The 13,061-nt window shown below is 38.3% G+C and overlaps 2 protein-coding genes across 2 annotated transcripts; both read left to right on the top strand.

Moving 5' to 3' along the window:
- The first annotated feature begins 5,481 nt into the window (after window positions 1-5,481).
- Window positions 5,482-6,610, top strand: si:ch211-220m17.5 (guanylin family protein). Its single transcript, XM_035662363.1, has 3 exons — window positions 5,482-5,636; window positions 5,854-6,046; window positions 6,153-6,610. Exons 1-3 carry the CDS (start codon window positions 5,562-5,564, stop codon window positions 6,209-6,211), a joined length of 327 nt encoding a protein of 108 aa, XP_035518256.1. The 5' UTR covers window positions 5,482-5,561; the 3' UTR covers window positions 6,212-6,610.
- Window positions 6,611-10,946: 4,336 nt separating this feature from the next.
- Window positions 10,947-13,055, top strand: LOC118328609 (guanylin-like). The gene is made up of 3 exons (XM_035662399.1): window positions 10,947-11,069; window positions 11,474-11,660; window positions 12,756-13,055. Exons 1-3 carry the CDS (start codon window positions 10,998-11,000, stop codon window positions 12,824-12,826), a joined length of 330 nt encoding a protein of 109 aa, XP_035518292.1. The 5' UTR covers window positions 10,947-10,997; the 3' UTR covers window positions 12,827-13,055.
- The last annotated feature ends 6 nt before the right edge of the window (window positions 13,056-13,061 follow it).

Below are 13,061 nucleotides of genomic sequence, written 5' to 3'. Positions count from 1 at the left end.
AGTTTAAAGGAATAGTTCTACTTTTTGGGGATATACGCGTTAGAGTTAGATGAGAAGATAAAAACCACTCTCACGTCTGTACGATTAATAAAAAACAACAGCCAGTAGCTGGTTACTCAGCATAAAGACTGGAAACAGGGGCAGTCAATCCAGCTACCAACACCTCTAAAGCTAAAAAAAATATATATTTTGTTTGTTTAATCAGTGTAAAGGGTGTCTATGCTAAGCTAAGCTGAAAAGCTGCATATTTACCCTATGTAAGAGCGGTATGTCATTTAACCTTCACAGTCAGTGGGTAATTACTGGAGTCTCCTAGAAATTCCATTTATATAGAACTAATTTGCAGCAGCATATATGTTTAAAGGGAATAGTAGTGCATAAGGAATTACATTTTTTTTTTACAAAAGTGTTGACTCTGTACATTTTCCATTCAAAGAAACTGAAACTAATAAAGTTTACATCTCTACAATTTGTGTCTTATCAGTATTATAATGAACCCCTTAATCACAGAGAGTAGATAATGATTGACAGAGTGTTTGACAGCATGAGCACTCTCTGAAGAACAGTAATAGACTTCTAAGAGAGTAGAGTTTGTTTCTATTTTGAAGGAAGCGTGAGACAAAAAACAAGGAGGTAGTCAAGCCTTTTCAAGAACAGAGGTTTATTGTATTTCAAATTAGTAATGTCTCCGACTCAGTCACTCCCATTGTGGTAAATATCTGTGCCTACTTTCATCCTATTGGGAATAAAGTTGCCCATTTCTGGCTTTATCATAACTAACATATGACTCATTCTGTTTTTGAAATCATGTTTTGACTTCCTGTAGAGTAGCAGTATGATAATGATGGCCAAAGGTATTCATAGTGAGGAGCTGCATTTGATATCAAGATAAGACAGATAGTTTTGGATTTGATTTTATTCTTTCTTTTACAATTTATGGGGGCTTTTATTGCTTTTAATTGATAGTGACAGCTCGAGAGTGGCAGGGTAGAGGAGAGGGAGTGAGGGGGATGACATGCAGCCAAGGGCCACAGGCTGGAGTAAAAATCCATGGCCGCTGTGCCAAGGACTCTGCTCTGGATGTCTCCAACTACTACTAACGTTTTAGCCCACTGAATGAGTCACACACATATTTACGTCTTTATATGAACAATGGTTCAGATGACTACGAGTCAGTCAAGCCAGTCAAGGCAAGAATTATCACCTGACACTGCAGGTCCCCTCAGCTCCGTGGATGATTTTACTGTCTTTCAGGTCATTGTTTTAGTTTTAAAGCCCCCAATTTTACTGTTTACAGCCCTGTTTCCAGATGTTGACATCAGCAACTAGCTGGTGAACATAGTGCAGCAACAAGAGCCTGATTTTTCCTTCAGGAGTTCATGAAGAGCTAAATATTAACCAGGTGGCCAAAAAACTCTTAAAACCTAAAATAAATGCTAATGTTGCTCCTTGTCTAAGAAGGCAACTATTTGCTAACACTTTTATCGAATTTGTATGTCACTGCTGTGTTTACAGGTTGTTTTGCTGCCCCCAAGTGGCCAAAAAAATAAACAAATGCAGGTTTAAGGAATTTCGGTCCTATACTCAAGGTCAGAGGTTCATGTTCAGACATGAAGAGAGCTTGATGAAGTGTCCTCAGTGAGAAACTCTGCTTGTTTGACCCACTTGACTGTAAGATGTCTGTGGTGACAGGAGGTCAGATAAATACTAGCGATAGTGATATTCTATTCACACTCAGGCTGATGATTTACTTCCTTCCAGCCTAAATGGTCCTCATCAGTCTTACCTGTCTGACTAATTGCCCTCTCCCATGACTTGGAGACTATTCTTCACTTCTTGGCTCAACAGAGGACCTTTTTAGACAAACAGTCAATTTTGACAAGCGCAGACAAACGGTGTCTTGGAATCAATACATGGGTTGAACTATGACGTCAATTAGCTTTCATCTTTTTTCATCACCAATACATAAACAAACTTCTGTTAGCACCATGAACTGTTTTATTTGAAGTGAAAAGAGGTTGCTGAGTGCAGTGAAATGTCAGGCTGCGCCAAATTTATCTTCTGTATCCCCAACCCAAAGCACTTCTTCACATCCATGAAGATGCTGAGTTTTGAATATTCAACAAACTTAAATTATCAAAGTGCATTACCTCGCCCTCATTTCTTTTTTTCTCTCTGCTGTAAGTCACACTGTACCACCCACACATTTCCGCTCGACAGCATCCCTGCGTCTGTTTGCCTGATTTCAAAACACCTGATTGGGTAAAGCCTTACCTGTCTGAAGTGAAGTTTATTGATTAACAATGCAATCTCAGCGTGATATCCCACTCCCACACGTCTGCTTGGACTGAATGATGCATACAGTGCAACTAATGATGACTAATACGGACTATGAAGCATAATGCTGGCATTATTTTAGTTTGTCATTATTTATTAATCTATTATCTCCAGCTGCTTATCCTGTGCAGAGTCACTGGGGGCTAGAGCCTATCCCATAATACATTGGACAAGAGGCGAGGTCCACCCCTTGAACATGTCAACAGACAACTGCACACCGGAAACCCAAGCAGGCAGACCTGAAATTAAACCCGGAGGGGACCCTTATAACCCCCTGTCTGTGTATCTATGAATTAGTGATCACTCAGTTTGTGGTTACCATGATAATGAAGTAATTCACCACAGCTTTATTTTCGTTAAATCCACTATATAAGCAAATAGACCCTTAAAGTAGAAGAGTGTACACTCAGTAGAGTCCAGATCTCCTCCAGGTGTGTCTGAGGGCATGTGGGTGGGGAGTGCAGGGCAGGTTGTGTGTCCAGCATGTAAGAATGAGAGTAATGCATTATTAAGGAGTAGACGGACAATATGGAGACACACCTTGGACACAGTGTAAATAAAGCTTTACTTACTTACAGTGTCCACATAAAGCAGATAGTATTAATGCTTTGCTTGCCATGTTTGAAGAAGACAGTGGTTGTACTTGTATGGAGTTGAATATGCTGCTGCTGCTGCTGTAGCGAGTGAATTTCCCCAGTGTGGGATCAATATAGTCTATTTTATCTTTACACGAAACAGATTTAATTGGCTTTGCAGATGCTCCGGCTCAAGATGAGACCAAACTTTTCTATGATTGTCAATTTTTCAGCCAGGACAAAGATCGATTTAACTTGATTAAAGTACTCTGTGGTACCGACGTAATTCTGAGTTTGGTACCTAAACCCCTAATTAAAGTTACAGTGATTTTGTGGAAAATTTACAGAAACATTCAGTGAACATTGCCCTGTCACGTTGGCCAAAAAGTGGCCCAGTGGGAATCTCTGAGATAAGTTAAGCAACAATTCATTTCAGCAGCTGGCTGACATTATTGAATGTTTCTAAACTACCGCAACTCTCTCAACAGGAACAATTTCAAAACACTAGCGGTGTAAAATATCAATTTCAAGGTGAAAATTAAAAAGAGAAAGAGAAATTACTCAGTCAACACTGACATAACCGTCATTAATGAAAAAATTAAAACTGAAGCAGTTGTTGATTACTTGCCATAACTGGGTGCTTAAGACGAGTGATGAGTCAACAGTCAATGGTTCTACGGCGCCATAGTTTCTCCTACACATTTCACAGTCCGTTCTCAGTCCCAGGTTGTCAAATATGGTTTTCACTTGACCTGAACTGACTTGAAAAATGTGTTACTCGGGGGGCCCCTCGACAAGATTAGGTAATAATTCAGGCTGGCCCTTGTCATTTCTGTTCTATAAATTGATTTTTAGGTGCATACAGTACAAAACAGCAGTTAATTAAATAACTACAAATTAAAGACCACACACAATAAAGCTTGATAGTGTGTCGCCGTCCTCGTTCTGGCCCTCGGCAGGACTTTTGAGGTTGATGTAAGTGCGTCGCTTAAAATTTATGCATGACTGATGTTTTCATACCTGGTAAATTAATTAAATTACTACAAATTGATGGCCACACAATGAAGCTAGAATCTGTTGCCTGGTTGATAATGAAGTCTGGCATTATACATTAGCTATATCATGTGCACCTACACAGATAATACTTGTTCTTCTTGTTTGTTCAAGCAAACTGTTTTAATTTAAAACAGATAAAAAAACAATGCCATCCATTTATCGGCTAGAATCACCTCATAAATTGTTACTTCAGAAAATAATTAGATATTAGGCAGAAAATCAAGGCTCGATGACGACAACAATGTTGAGATGCAACGTGCCACCCTGGTCTTTTCAGCAGACAGATATTTCATGCTCTGCGTTAAGAATTGTATTTAATGAGCTCATTAAAAACCTCACAGATGTGTCGCTGGCCTGCCACACCCTTGCACTGCTGTGTATGTGGGCGTACCCTTCGTGCCACTTAGAAGCGAAGTCAACTGATTTTTCGGTGCCACCCGCTGTCCTTGAGAGCCGTGGCGATTAGCCACTACTGGAAGGTCACAGGATTGATTCTTGCAGTAGCCGATACGTCTGTCTGTCTGTGCTGAAGTGTTTTTTATCTTGTTAGTGAAGCACTGTGTACTTAAAGGACAACTCTTTGGCCTTAAGGGAAATGCATCTATAGGTATTCATGTTATTTGCAGCAACCAAGTGATCTACAAACTCCTTTCTTAATCTTAATTCAACTCACACCCTCACCCAGAAAATTTTACATCAATTGTTCTACACACAGCCAGCGTCTAGCTTGCCTGAAAACATTTTAGGAAATATAACCTTATCTCACATTTGTTATCGATAATTAATTCAGATCTGGCTGAGCTCAAGGGCTAAATAAATAAACAATTCATTCAGCGGCAGAAGCTGAAACAACACTCATGTCACGCACCAGTATTCAGTAAATACCATCTGATTATTCCACACCACAAGCTAATGAAAGCTCTGCAAGCAGCTCACATGGGATATAATAACATTTGCATATAAATTTAATGGTTTGTTTTAGTCTCGTTAGATGCAGTTGGATGTGTAATCCCTCAAGAGTGTAAGAAAGGCAATAATAAATACCTGGCATGGAATATATTTTTCTGTCATATGTAAGCAATATATTCTGTAAAAACAGGACATTTATGTATAAAAACATTATTATTAGTCTAAATATGATAATACGGGTATTTCACCTATAAAACGAAGTTCAATAATTTGCATAGGTGTGAGTAACAGGAGTTTCTAACAATGGGCTGGTGTGGCTTCATCGTCATCAATGGAGCAGCTGGTAACTGTTTAACCCACCAGAGGTGTGATCAATTCTGCAAGACAGAGAAGTGAAGTGAGCCAAAGATCCATAAAAAATAATCAGACAGGTGATGAGGTCAAAGTAGGATTTATGAATTCCCCTTTACAACCCTGTAAAACCCCATCACTACTCATTAACCCGTGAGAAAAACTTTGCTCCCATTTGTAGCGCCTCTGGTCACATGACCGCCAGGCTGCAGGACAGAACTGTTTAAAAGGAGGCTTTTGGACGGAGGGAAGGCAGACACTGAGCTGAGCACCTGCTGAGCACATCAACCAAAAGAGACAAAGACACTGCAGGACAAACTGTCAACTGTCACTATGAAGGCCGCCCTCGCCACCATCGCTGTCCTCATCCTGGCCCTCGGCTGGACCTCTGAGGCTGTGCAAGTTGAAGTAAGTGCATCATTCAACATTTATGCATGACTGATGTTTTCATGATGGGACTACCTGGCCGGAGATTACTCATTAGAGTCAGAAAGTCAGAAATGACACAACTACTGTGCAAACTTTTCTATCATTGTCACAATATTTTAACTAATGCTACATTAGCGAACAGGGCCTTTGCTTAAGTTGCAGTCCTTTAATGCCAACATCTTTTTTTTTCTTCCAGGAGAATGGATTGTCTTTCTCGTTGGAAGCCGTCAAGAGGCTTCAGGAGCTGACGGAGATCAGCCATGCATCAGGACAACAAAGCCCACGACTCAGGGCGGGCACCATGTCCCTGTGTGCCGACCCCATGCTCCCCCAGGAGTTCCTGCCCCTCTGTAAGCAGAGAGGAGCATCTGCGTCCCTCAGCAGACTGGGTGAGACAAATATATATACAATGAACTTTAAGTGAACATGTCAGGTTATGGATAGGTGGTGATTCAACAGTGTATCTGATGTTTGTCTTTCATGTCTTTTTTCCAGCTATGGTTCCCATGGACGTCTGTGATATCTGCGCCTTCGCTGCCTGCACTGGCTGCTAAACAATCCACCAAACCAGAAATATTTTTCTCAGCTTAAGACTTGTGATTTTTTTTCCTCCCCCTCAAAACTATTTCAGGGAATCTCTAAAATGTGTGTCTACAATGACTTTATGTTCCCTGAATACAAAGATTCTCACTTACTCACGCGACATTTTTAAGTCGCTGTTTAGACAAAAAGCCCCCAAAAAGAAAGAAAAATCAGACTGAGGTTTGTTTTTTTTGTAAACTGTTACTGTAGCCTATTTACTACTATATATTTTTCTGCTGACAGTTCTTTATCGAAATTTATATTGTTTGTTACATTTATATCTTGCCAAGCTTTAAAAGCATATTTAAAAGAAAAGATTCTTTTTTTTCATTTTTCTTCTTTTTTATTGACATCGTTTTGAATAAAAAGCCTTCATCGACAGATCTTGTGTACATTGTGCTCTTTCCTGCAAACACTTTATTACTATTATTACTATATCTATTAGTATATGCAGATCATTTGTGGAAAAGGTCTCGTTTTAAAAATACACTTAAAGCTGCCTTAATGGATTTTGGGCCAATATGGGGTAGAAAGCACAAGGCCACCATTATATCTCCAGCTTTGGAGTTGTGCCTGTGGTCACCTGATGAATGTAAGTCAGTATTTACTGTCCTTTTAGCTCTGTTTTGGTCTCCTGAAAACATAGAGTATCTGGGTTTTTAGAGACAAGATGCTCAACTTTTCATGAGCTAGTCGCCAGTCTACTGTAGTTTGTTGTTTTCAGTTTCTATACATAGTGGGCTTTGAAATAATAGTTTATTTATTTTGTTAATTTTATGTTTTTGCAATAGAACTTAATTCAACTTTCACAGATTTGTATGAGGAATGAATACAATTTATATGAAGTCCACAAACTATAAACACTCTATTACAGGTGGTTAAAATTGCGCTGTATGCTGTGTAAGAGTGCATCACAGATACTTATGCACTGTCTTTACTGCCCTTCAAGTTATGACTGAAATTTAACTTTTAACAACAGAGATTTGATTGGCATTTATTTTATTATAAGACAAGAATCAAATTGTAAAAACAGGTTTAAATAAATGTAACAATTAAAACATGTCTGTTAACTTAACAAATGAAATACCTCAAAATAATATTGGAGGATTGCTTGATGCTTTTCTTAATTACTCGTCTATTTCACCTTTTTAAAAATGCAAACAATAATAAATACAGGTTCAAGGTAATATGAAATAAAATCAGTGTTGGAGTTTCTCAGACTGTAGTTACTGCACTCTGACTATATATCTGTTTATGGTAATATGAAGACAGAGTGCATTATCTGCGTTTTGGGGGCCACAGGTTATCTGCTTAAGTATCCTTCATTTCAGCTTTAAAGATATATCCATGGTTGGTGTTGTGAATAATTTATTTTATGCAGCTTATGTGACCCACCTAAGCTACCTCATTATACAGCTACTGTATACTGTCAGTCCAGCCCCCAGTGGACCAGCTCAGAAACCTGTAATATTCTCACGTCCTTCATGCCTAAAGGCATTAATGTAATGATGGGTGTATACTGTATATCTGAGGTGTGACTGCCATACAGTCGGTGTATATAGCACATGCTGTACAGTACAGTATGAATGTGCAGCAATGCTAACAAGGCAAATTCTGCTACTGTTTTTATTGTTGTTTATTGTTATTGTTGCTTTATAGAGAAAATAAAAATTAACTTCACAACAAAAAAGACACACTTTTACACTATGAAAAATTAGAATATGTTTAAATTTGACCATTATCTCTCCTTCAGATTTCTATCCTGGCAGTGTGGAGGAGGGACTAGGGAGATAAAAGTCCTTAAAATATTATAATATATGAATATATATTATATGAACAAGTGAATAAATCTATGTAAGAAATAGGAAATGTCATGAAATACAGACCTTTATCGGTGGTTTGTCAAAGATGTTGAAGACAATTTCCTCTCAGTTCTGGATTATAAGGTTTTTATACATCGACATGCTGCCGCCTCCACTCTGATGCTCCTGAAATCAGTTTTTCACTCAGGTTCAATACAGGTGATACAATAATTACACTCCATGCACTACACACTATTCTATATGATAAAGTAATTTGGCCTTCCCTGCCTTAGTGACATAATAACCACAATTTTTCGACAAAGCCCTTGTTAGTAAATTATCATATAATTAAGTGATGCTTCAGGGGCCACAAACCAGAACTGATCTAAGAACTGCCTTTGTTGTTAGTGCAGCGGATTCATTGAATCAATTACAATGTCACCTCCAAATTAAAACCCTCTGATTGCTTTCACTGAGCCTGTACTACTGTCAGTTTCCTGTTTTATTAATTGACTCTGTTGAAAAAGGTATGAACTTATTACTGAAGAAACCATACTCGCATGCATTTTAAAACAAACCAGTACATACGTTCTTTATTAAGCAGAGGTACTGATACTAAAAAAAGACTCCGGTAAAAGTATTGATTCAACTTCTCTACGTACAAATACAAGTGAAAAAGTACAGGCTCTGAAATGTACTTCAAAGTATAAAAGTAAAAAGAACTATCTTGGTTTCTCTGAAGGACATTTCTACCAGCTGTTTCTGTGCAAAGCTGAAGAAGTCTCCCTCTCTCCCTCTCTTTTCTCGTCATGTTACGTCTGCCACGCGTGATATGCACTGGTCTTGATGTTGGGAAGGCGTCCAATGATGCAACTAATAATAATAATAATTAATAATTCCCCTCAAATGCAATAAAACAGGCCTGTTTTGAAAATGTAAGGAGTATAAAGTACAGATATTTGTGTAACTAGGGAGTAAAAATAAAAAGTTATACTCAAGTACAGATACATAACAAACTACTTAAGTACTGTAACTTTTTTGTACCTAATTACTTCCCACTTCTGAATTAAACACACATACATAATGGAAACTCATGTTTAATGTTTTACTAAATCTTAAAAAAGAAAGCAAACAAATATAGCATCTATACTTTTAGACTTTAGGTTGGTTAGTGTTGCCTTTGTTCAAAAGTCTTGTGAACTATGCAAAGAATTGTAACAACTCCCATTAATAACATTTTCTTATTCTTTCTGATTTAGTTTTTACTTGCTATTTATTACATAACAGGATTACTCACCCTTCAAGTTGATTGCTGCATACTTGGAAAGTTTAGGAGTGTTTTCTACCATTCATCTTATCTATCTTCGTATCTTTCTTATCCACAGTTCTTAAGTTACATATATCTCCGAGCATCATCAAATTATGTTCCATTCACAATCCATTTGAATAAAGATATAATTAATCTTTCTGAAGATCCACTGTGCAAATTATCTTTGATCTAGTTTCAGGTCTGTGAATTCTGTCACACTGAAGAGAGCTGAAACTTATATCTGCTTGCAGGATTATTTACGTATTTTGTATGCCAGAAGCCACAGTGGACCTTTCCAATATATTTATGTCCTGCACATTCTTTACATGTTATTGTCTACTTTGAGATCTGCACTGGTCTTAATAGTGCTCTTATCCTCGTAAGTTTAACTTCTATGTTACATCACTCATTGTCTAGGAGACATAGGACATTTCTGTGTCTTCTTTTCAAAGATAAGATCAATTTAGAGTATCTTTATGAACTTAAAGCTTCACTGTGATTACGTGTTTAAATGCCCTCTTCCGCCTAGTTAAGAGTTATATAATGCATATTTGAATGAAAATCAATGAAAATCTTTATTGATTTGTCAAACAATACTGAGGCTATTTACTTTATGGTTTTTTATTAACAGGTTTTTTTAAATAGGTTTTTTTTTGGCAATGTTATCTCTAATAGTGGATGAGTATGTGAAGGCATAGATACACATTTCTAGATTCCTATATACGTTTTGGTGATGGCTACCGGTAAATGTTTGCATGCAACACCACCGTCAGTCTGAAACAGTCTATTTTATCTCCTGTTTCTCTGTAGACAGTTTGGCCCAAAATACAAAGTCTGTCCCAAAGTTCTAAAAAAGAAAATAAACAAAGAAAGTCAAAGCCTTGATTCCTTCTTTTAACTGAACTAAAAAAGTAAAACTTACCAAACTAGGTCAATTTTTGTGACGATGTGACTTCTGAAACAATGTTCACACAGTCAGCCTACAATTCATCATTAGGAGCTCACTGATCTGCTGTCAGACTTTGGGAAAGAGCTGCTGCTTCTCACCAAAGCTGACATAAGCATCAAACTTCTGATACCTAAATGTTTCAGCTATTCAAGTTTTATGGGGGAGAAAACATTTTGCATTGAGTTTTTTCTGACTGCGTCAACAAACACACGAAAAAAGCTGCCATATTGCATCTGGACAACGTCATAATTTGCAAATATCACAGCCCTTAAAACAAGTGACCTATATGGATCAGCTCTGTACCTATATGGCTGCTTCCTTATCAGACAGCTCTGTGACAAATATCTGTGGGAGAGGGACAAGGGATGAGATTTATTAGATGGCACTGAGGCATCGGATTAAAACCCAAAGTCAATAATGAAATATTGTGCTGACGGAGGAAACAACAGAGATAGAGGTTATAAACAAAATGGGTAGTGGTAATAAACTAAAAAAGAGGATCCAATCCACTTACAGTACGGCCAGCCTTTGGTTATCTTTGACTGCCCCACACCTTTACTCTCCTCACCCTGCCTGTTTTCTTTGTTAATAAATCACTCACTAATCTGTCCAGACACCCTATAAGAGGCCGAGCAGCTCTACAGCAACCACAGAAGAAGCACTCCTCTAAACTGTGAAGCATCTAGCATCGTCTGAAAATGAGAGTCCAGAGTGTTGTCCTTGTGTTGGTGCTGTGTGTGTGCAGGGGAGCTGTAGGCGTCCAGGTTGAGGTGAGTATCACTTGTTCTGGAAATGCTGTTTATCTTATCGATCAGGGCTTTTGGTTTTGTTTGTTTCTTTTCACTCTGTTTTTTATTTTTTATTTTTAATACATCTTTGAAGAAATTAGTATTTGACACTTTTTGGGAGAAAATCCAGATGTTGTCAAGCCTGTTTAAGGATGTTTCACCTCCTCTAATGCATTTCAGCAACAATTACGCAGTCAAGTCATGCTGTCTCTATCCTGTAAGGCAACAAGTTTGAGAATATATTGAGCTAATTTAAGCCCATGCACCTCTTGCCATTCCCATTACAAGACCTGTTCAGCATGCTCTCTTTCTAAATCCAAAGCACCTGCACTTGGAAGGTTTTAATTGTGCACGATTTTTCTCTCTTCTTCTTCCTTCTCCTGCAGGTTGGAGACAGGAGCTTCCCCTTGGAGACGGTGCAGCAGCTGATGGAGCTGATGGATGTAGACGACAGCGTTAGCCCTCACCTGGCCGAGACGAGTGTGGTAGCTGTTTGCGCCGACCCCCTCCTGCCGCAGATCTTTCTGCCAGTGTGTCAAGGGAAGGGAACCGGCCTCGTTTTCTCCAGACTAAGTAAGAGAAACAAATGACAAAAGTGTAAATCATAGACATGGAATATAAGACATCAGAATGCTTAATCACAATAATAAATAATACTACAGGATCGCAGCAAGATTGGTTAATCAAGGCTTTAGTCTTCACAATGTTGGGGACAATTCAGCCATGGATTAATACACATTTAGTGCAATAGTGGGTATTTACAACACAGTGTAATGTGTGACTGATTTAAAATAAATAGTTGCCATGTTCATTATAATGAAGGACACATAATGGATGTAGTAATTGGACAACAATGGAGCTCTATGGCACCGAGGAATGTTAGGCTTTGGCTACACTGGAAATATGTGTGTGAATCAATTGCTAGTTGTGGTGTTTTAATGGGATTTGTTGACAGTGATAAAATATAGTATCAATATCATTAAACATTTTGTTTAACTAAGAAGCTGCACTAGCCGGTCAGCTTAGCACTTTAATCCTTACACACATGAGTCTAACCAATGTTCTCATCCAACGCTCTCAAGTGAATAAGACAATTTCCCCAAAATGTCAAAGTAGTCCTTAAATAATCGATCTGCTCTACTACTTTTTATTTTGCTATTTATTTTAAAAACTACCTGTTCAGAGAGCGTCAATGTCAACATTTGGATTTTGTCCAATTCATACGGGGAACAGCCACACACAGGCTCTTATAAACGCTGTTTAATTAACAGTTTTATTACTAAAGCATTCACTCTCTCTCTCCAGGACTCGAGATTAAAGTCAGGGACAACAGATGTAGGCTCACTCAAGAGTTCACTGTTTACATATCGTATTATGCACATCCTGCAACTACTGCAGCATAAAGTGGCTCTGTAATGATAATGCCATACAAGAGGCCGCTGGAAAGCTGTGCAAATAGTCTTTGGAGACCATTAAAGCTCATTAGACACAGACGACACCCTTGTTGCTGTATTGAGACGGATATGTATACGAATCCCATTATCAGTATTAGCTACAAGATAGAATTATTTTTCATGAAACTGAAAAGCTGGCCCTTGGGTGGTACAAAAACATCTTTTAGGTCAAATTAATATTTATGTTTCTTTTTTTTCTTCTTGCACTTTACAGTGAATATCATCACGTCTTCGGATCCTTGTGAAATATGTGCCAACCCCTCCTGCTATGGGTGTCTGGACTGAAGCTGCCATCTGCTAGACATACAAACACATCGACGGAGAGCCTCCAGGGGCATCATCTTCTATAGTTCTTCCACATTTCTATGTATAAGGCATCCGTGGACGTCGCCCAAAACACATCCTGTCACCCAGCAACCAAGCCCAACAGGTCTCGTGGATTTTAAGACATACATAAAATCCACTGAGTCAACATTTTTAGAAGTTTGCGTACATGTTTGGTACTTAGTCCCTTGTCAGT

The sequence above is a fragment of the Morone saxatilis genome, unplaced genomic scaffold (assembly GCF_004916995.1).
Source record: "Morone saxatilis isolate NCDOM2014 unplaced genomic scaffold, NCSU_SB_2.0 Contig18, whole genome shotgun sequence".
NCBI lineage: Eukaryota > Metazoa > Chordata > Actinopteri > Moronidae > Morone > Morone saxatilis.
The sequence above is the reverse complement of the archived record's forward strand: the minus strand, read 5'-3'. Positions and strand labels throughout refer to the sequence as shown.

Excerpts from the sequence above, each read along its gene's own strand:
- LOC118328609 (XM_035662399.1), top strand. The coding sequence starts at position 10,998 with ATGAGAGTCCAGAGTGTTGTCCTTGTGTTGGTGCTGTGTGTGTGCAGG. Across the intron at positions 11,070-11,473 it reads CTGTAGGCGTCCAGGTTGAG|GTTGGAGACAGGAGCTTCCC; the intron begins GTGAGTATCACT and ends CTTCTCCTGCAG. Across the intron at positions 11,661-12,755 it reads CCTCGTTTTCTCCAGACTAA|TGAATATCATCACGTCTTCG; the intron begins GTAAGAGAAACA and ends TGCACTTTACAG.
- si:ch211-220m17.5 (XM_035662363.1), top strand. The coding sequence starts at position 5,562 with ATGAAGGCCGCCCTCGCCACCATCGCTGTCCTCATCCTGGCCCTCGGC. Across the intron at positions 5,637-5,853 it reads CTGAGGCTGTGCAAGTTGAA|GAGAATGGATTGTCTTTCTC; the intron begins GTAAGTGCATCA and ends TTTTTCTTCCAG. Across the intron at positions 6,047-6,152 it reads TGCGTCCCTCAGCAGACTGG|CTATGGTTCCCATGGACGTC; the intron begins GTGAGACAAATA and ends TCTTTTTTCCAG.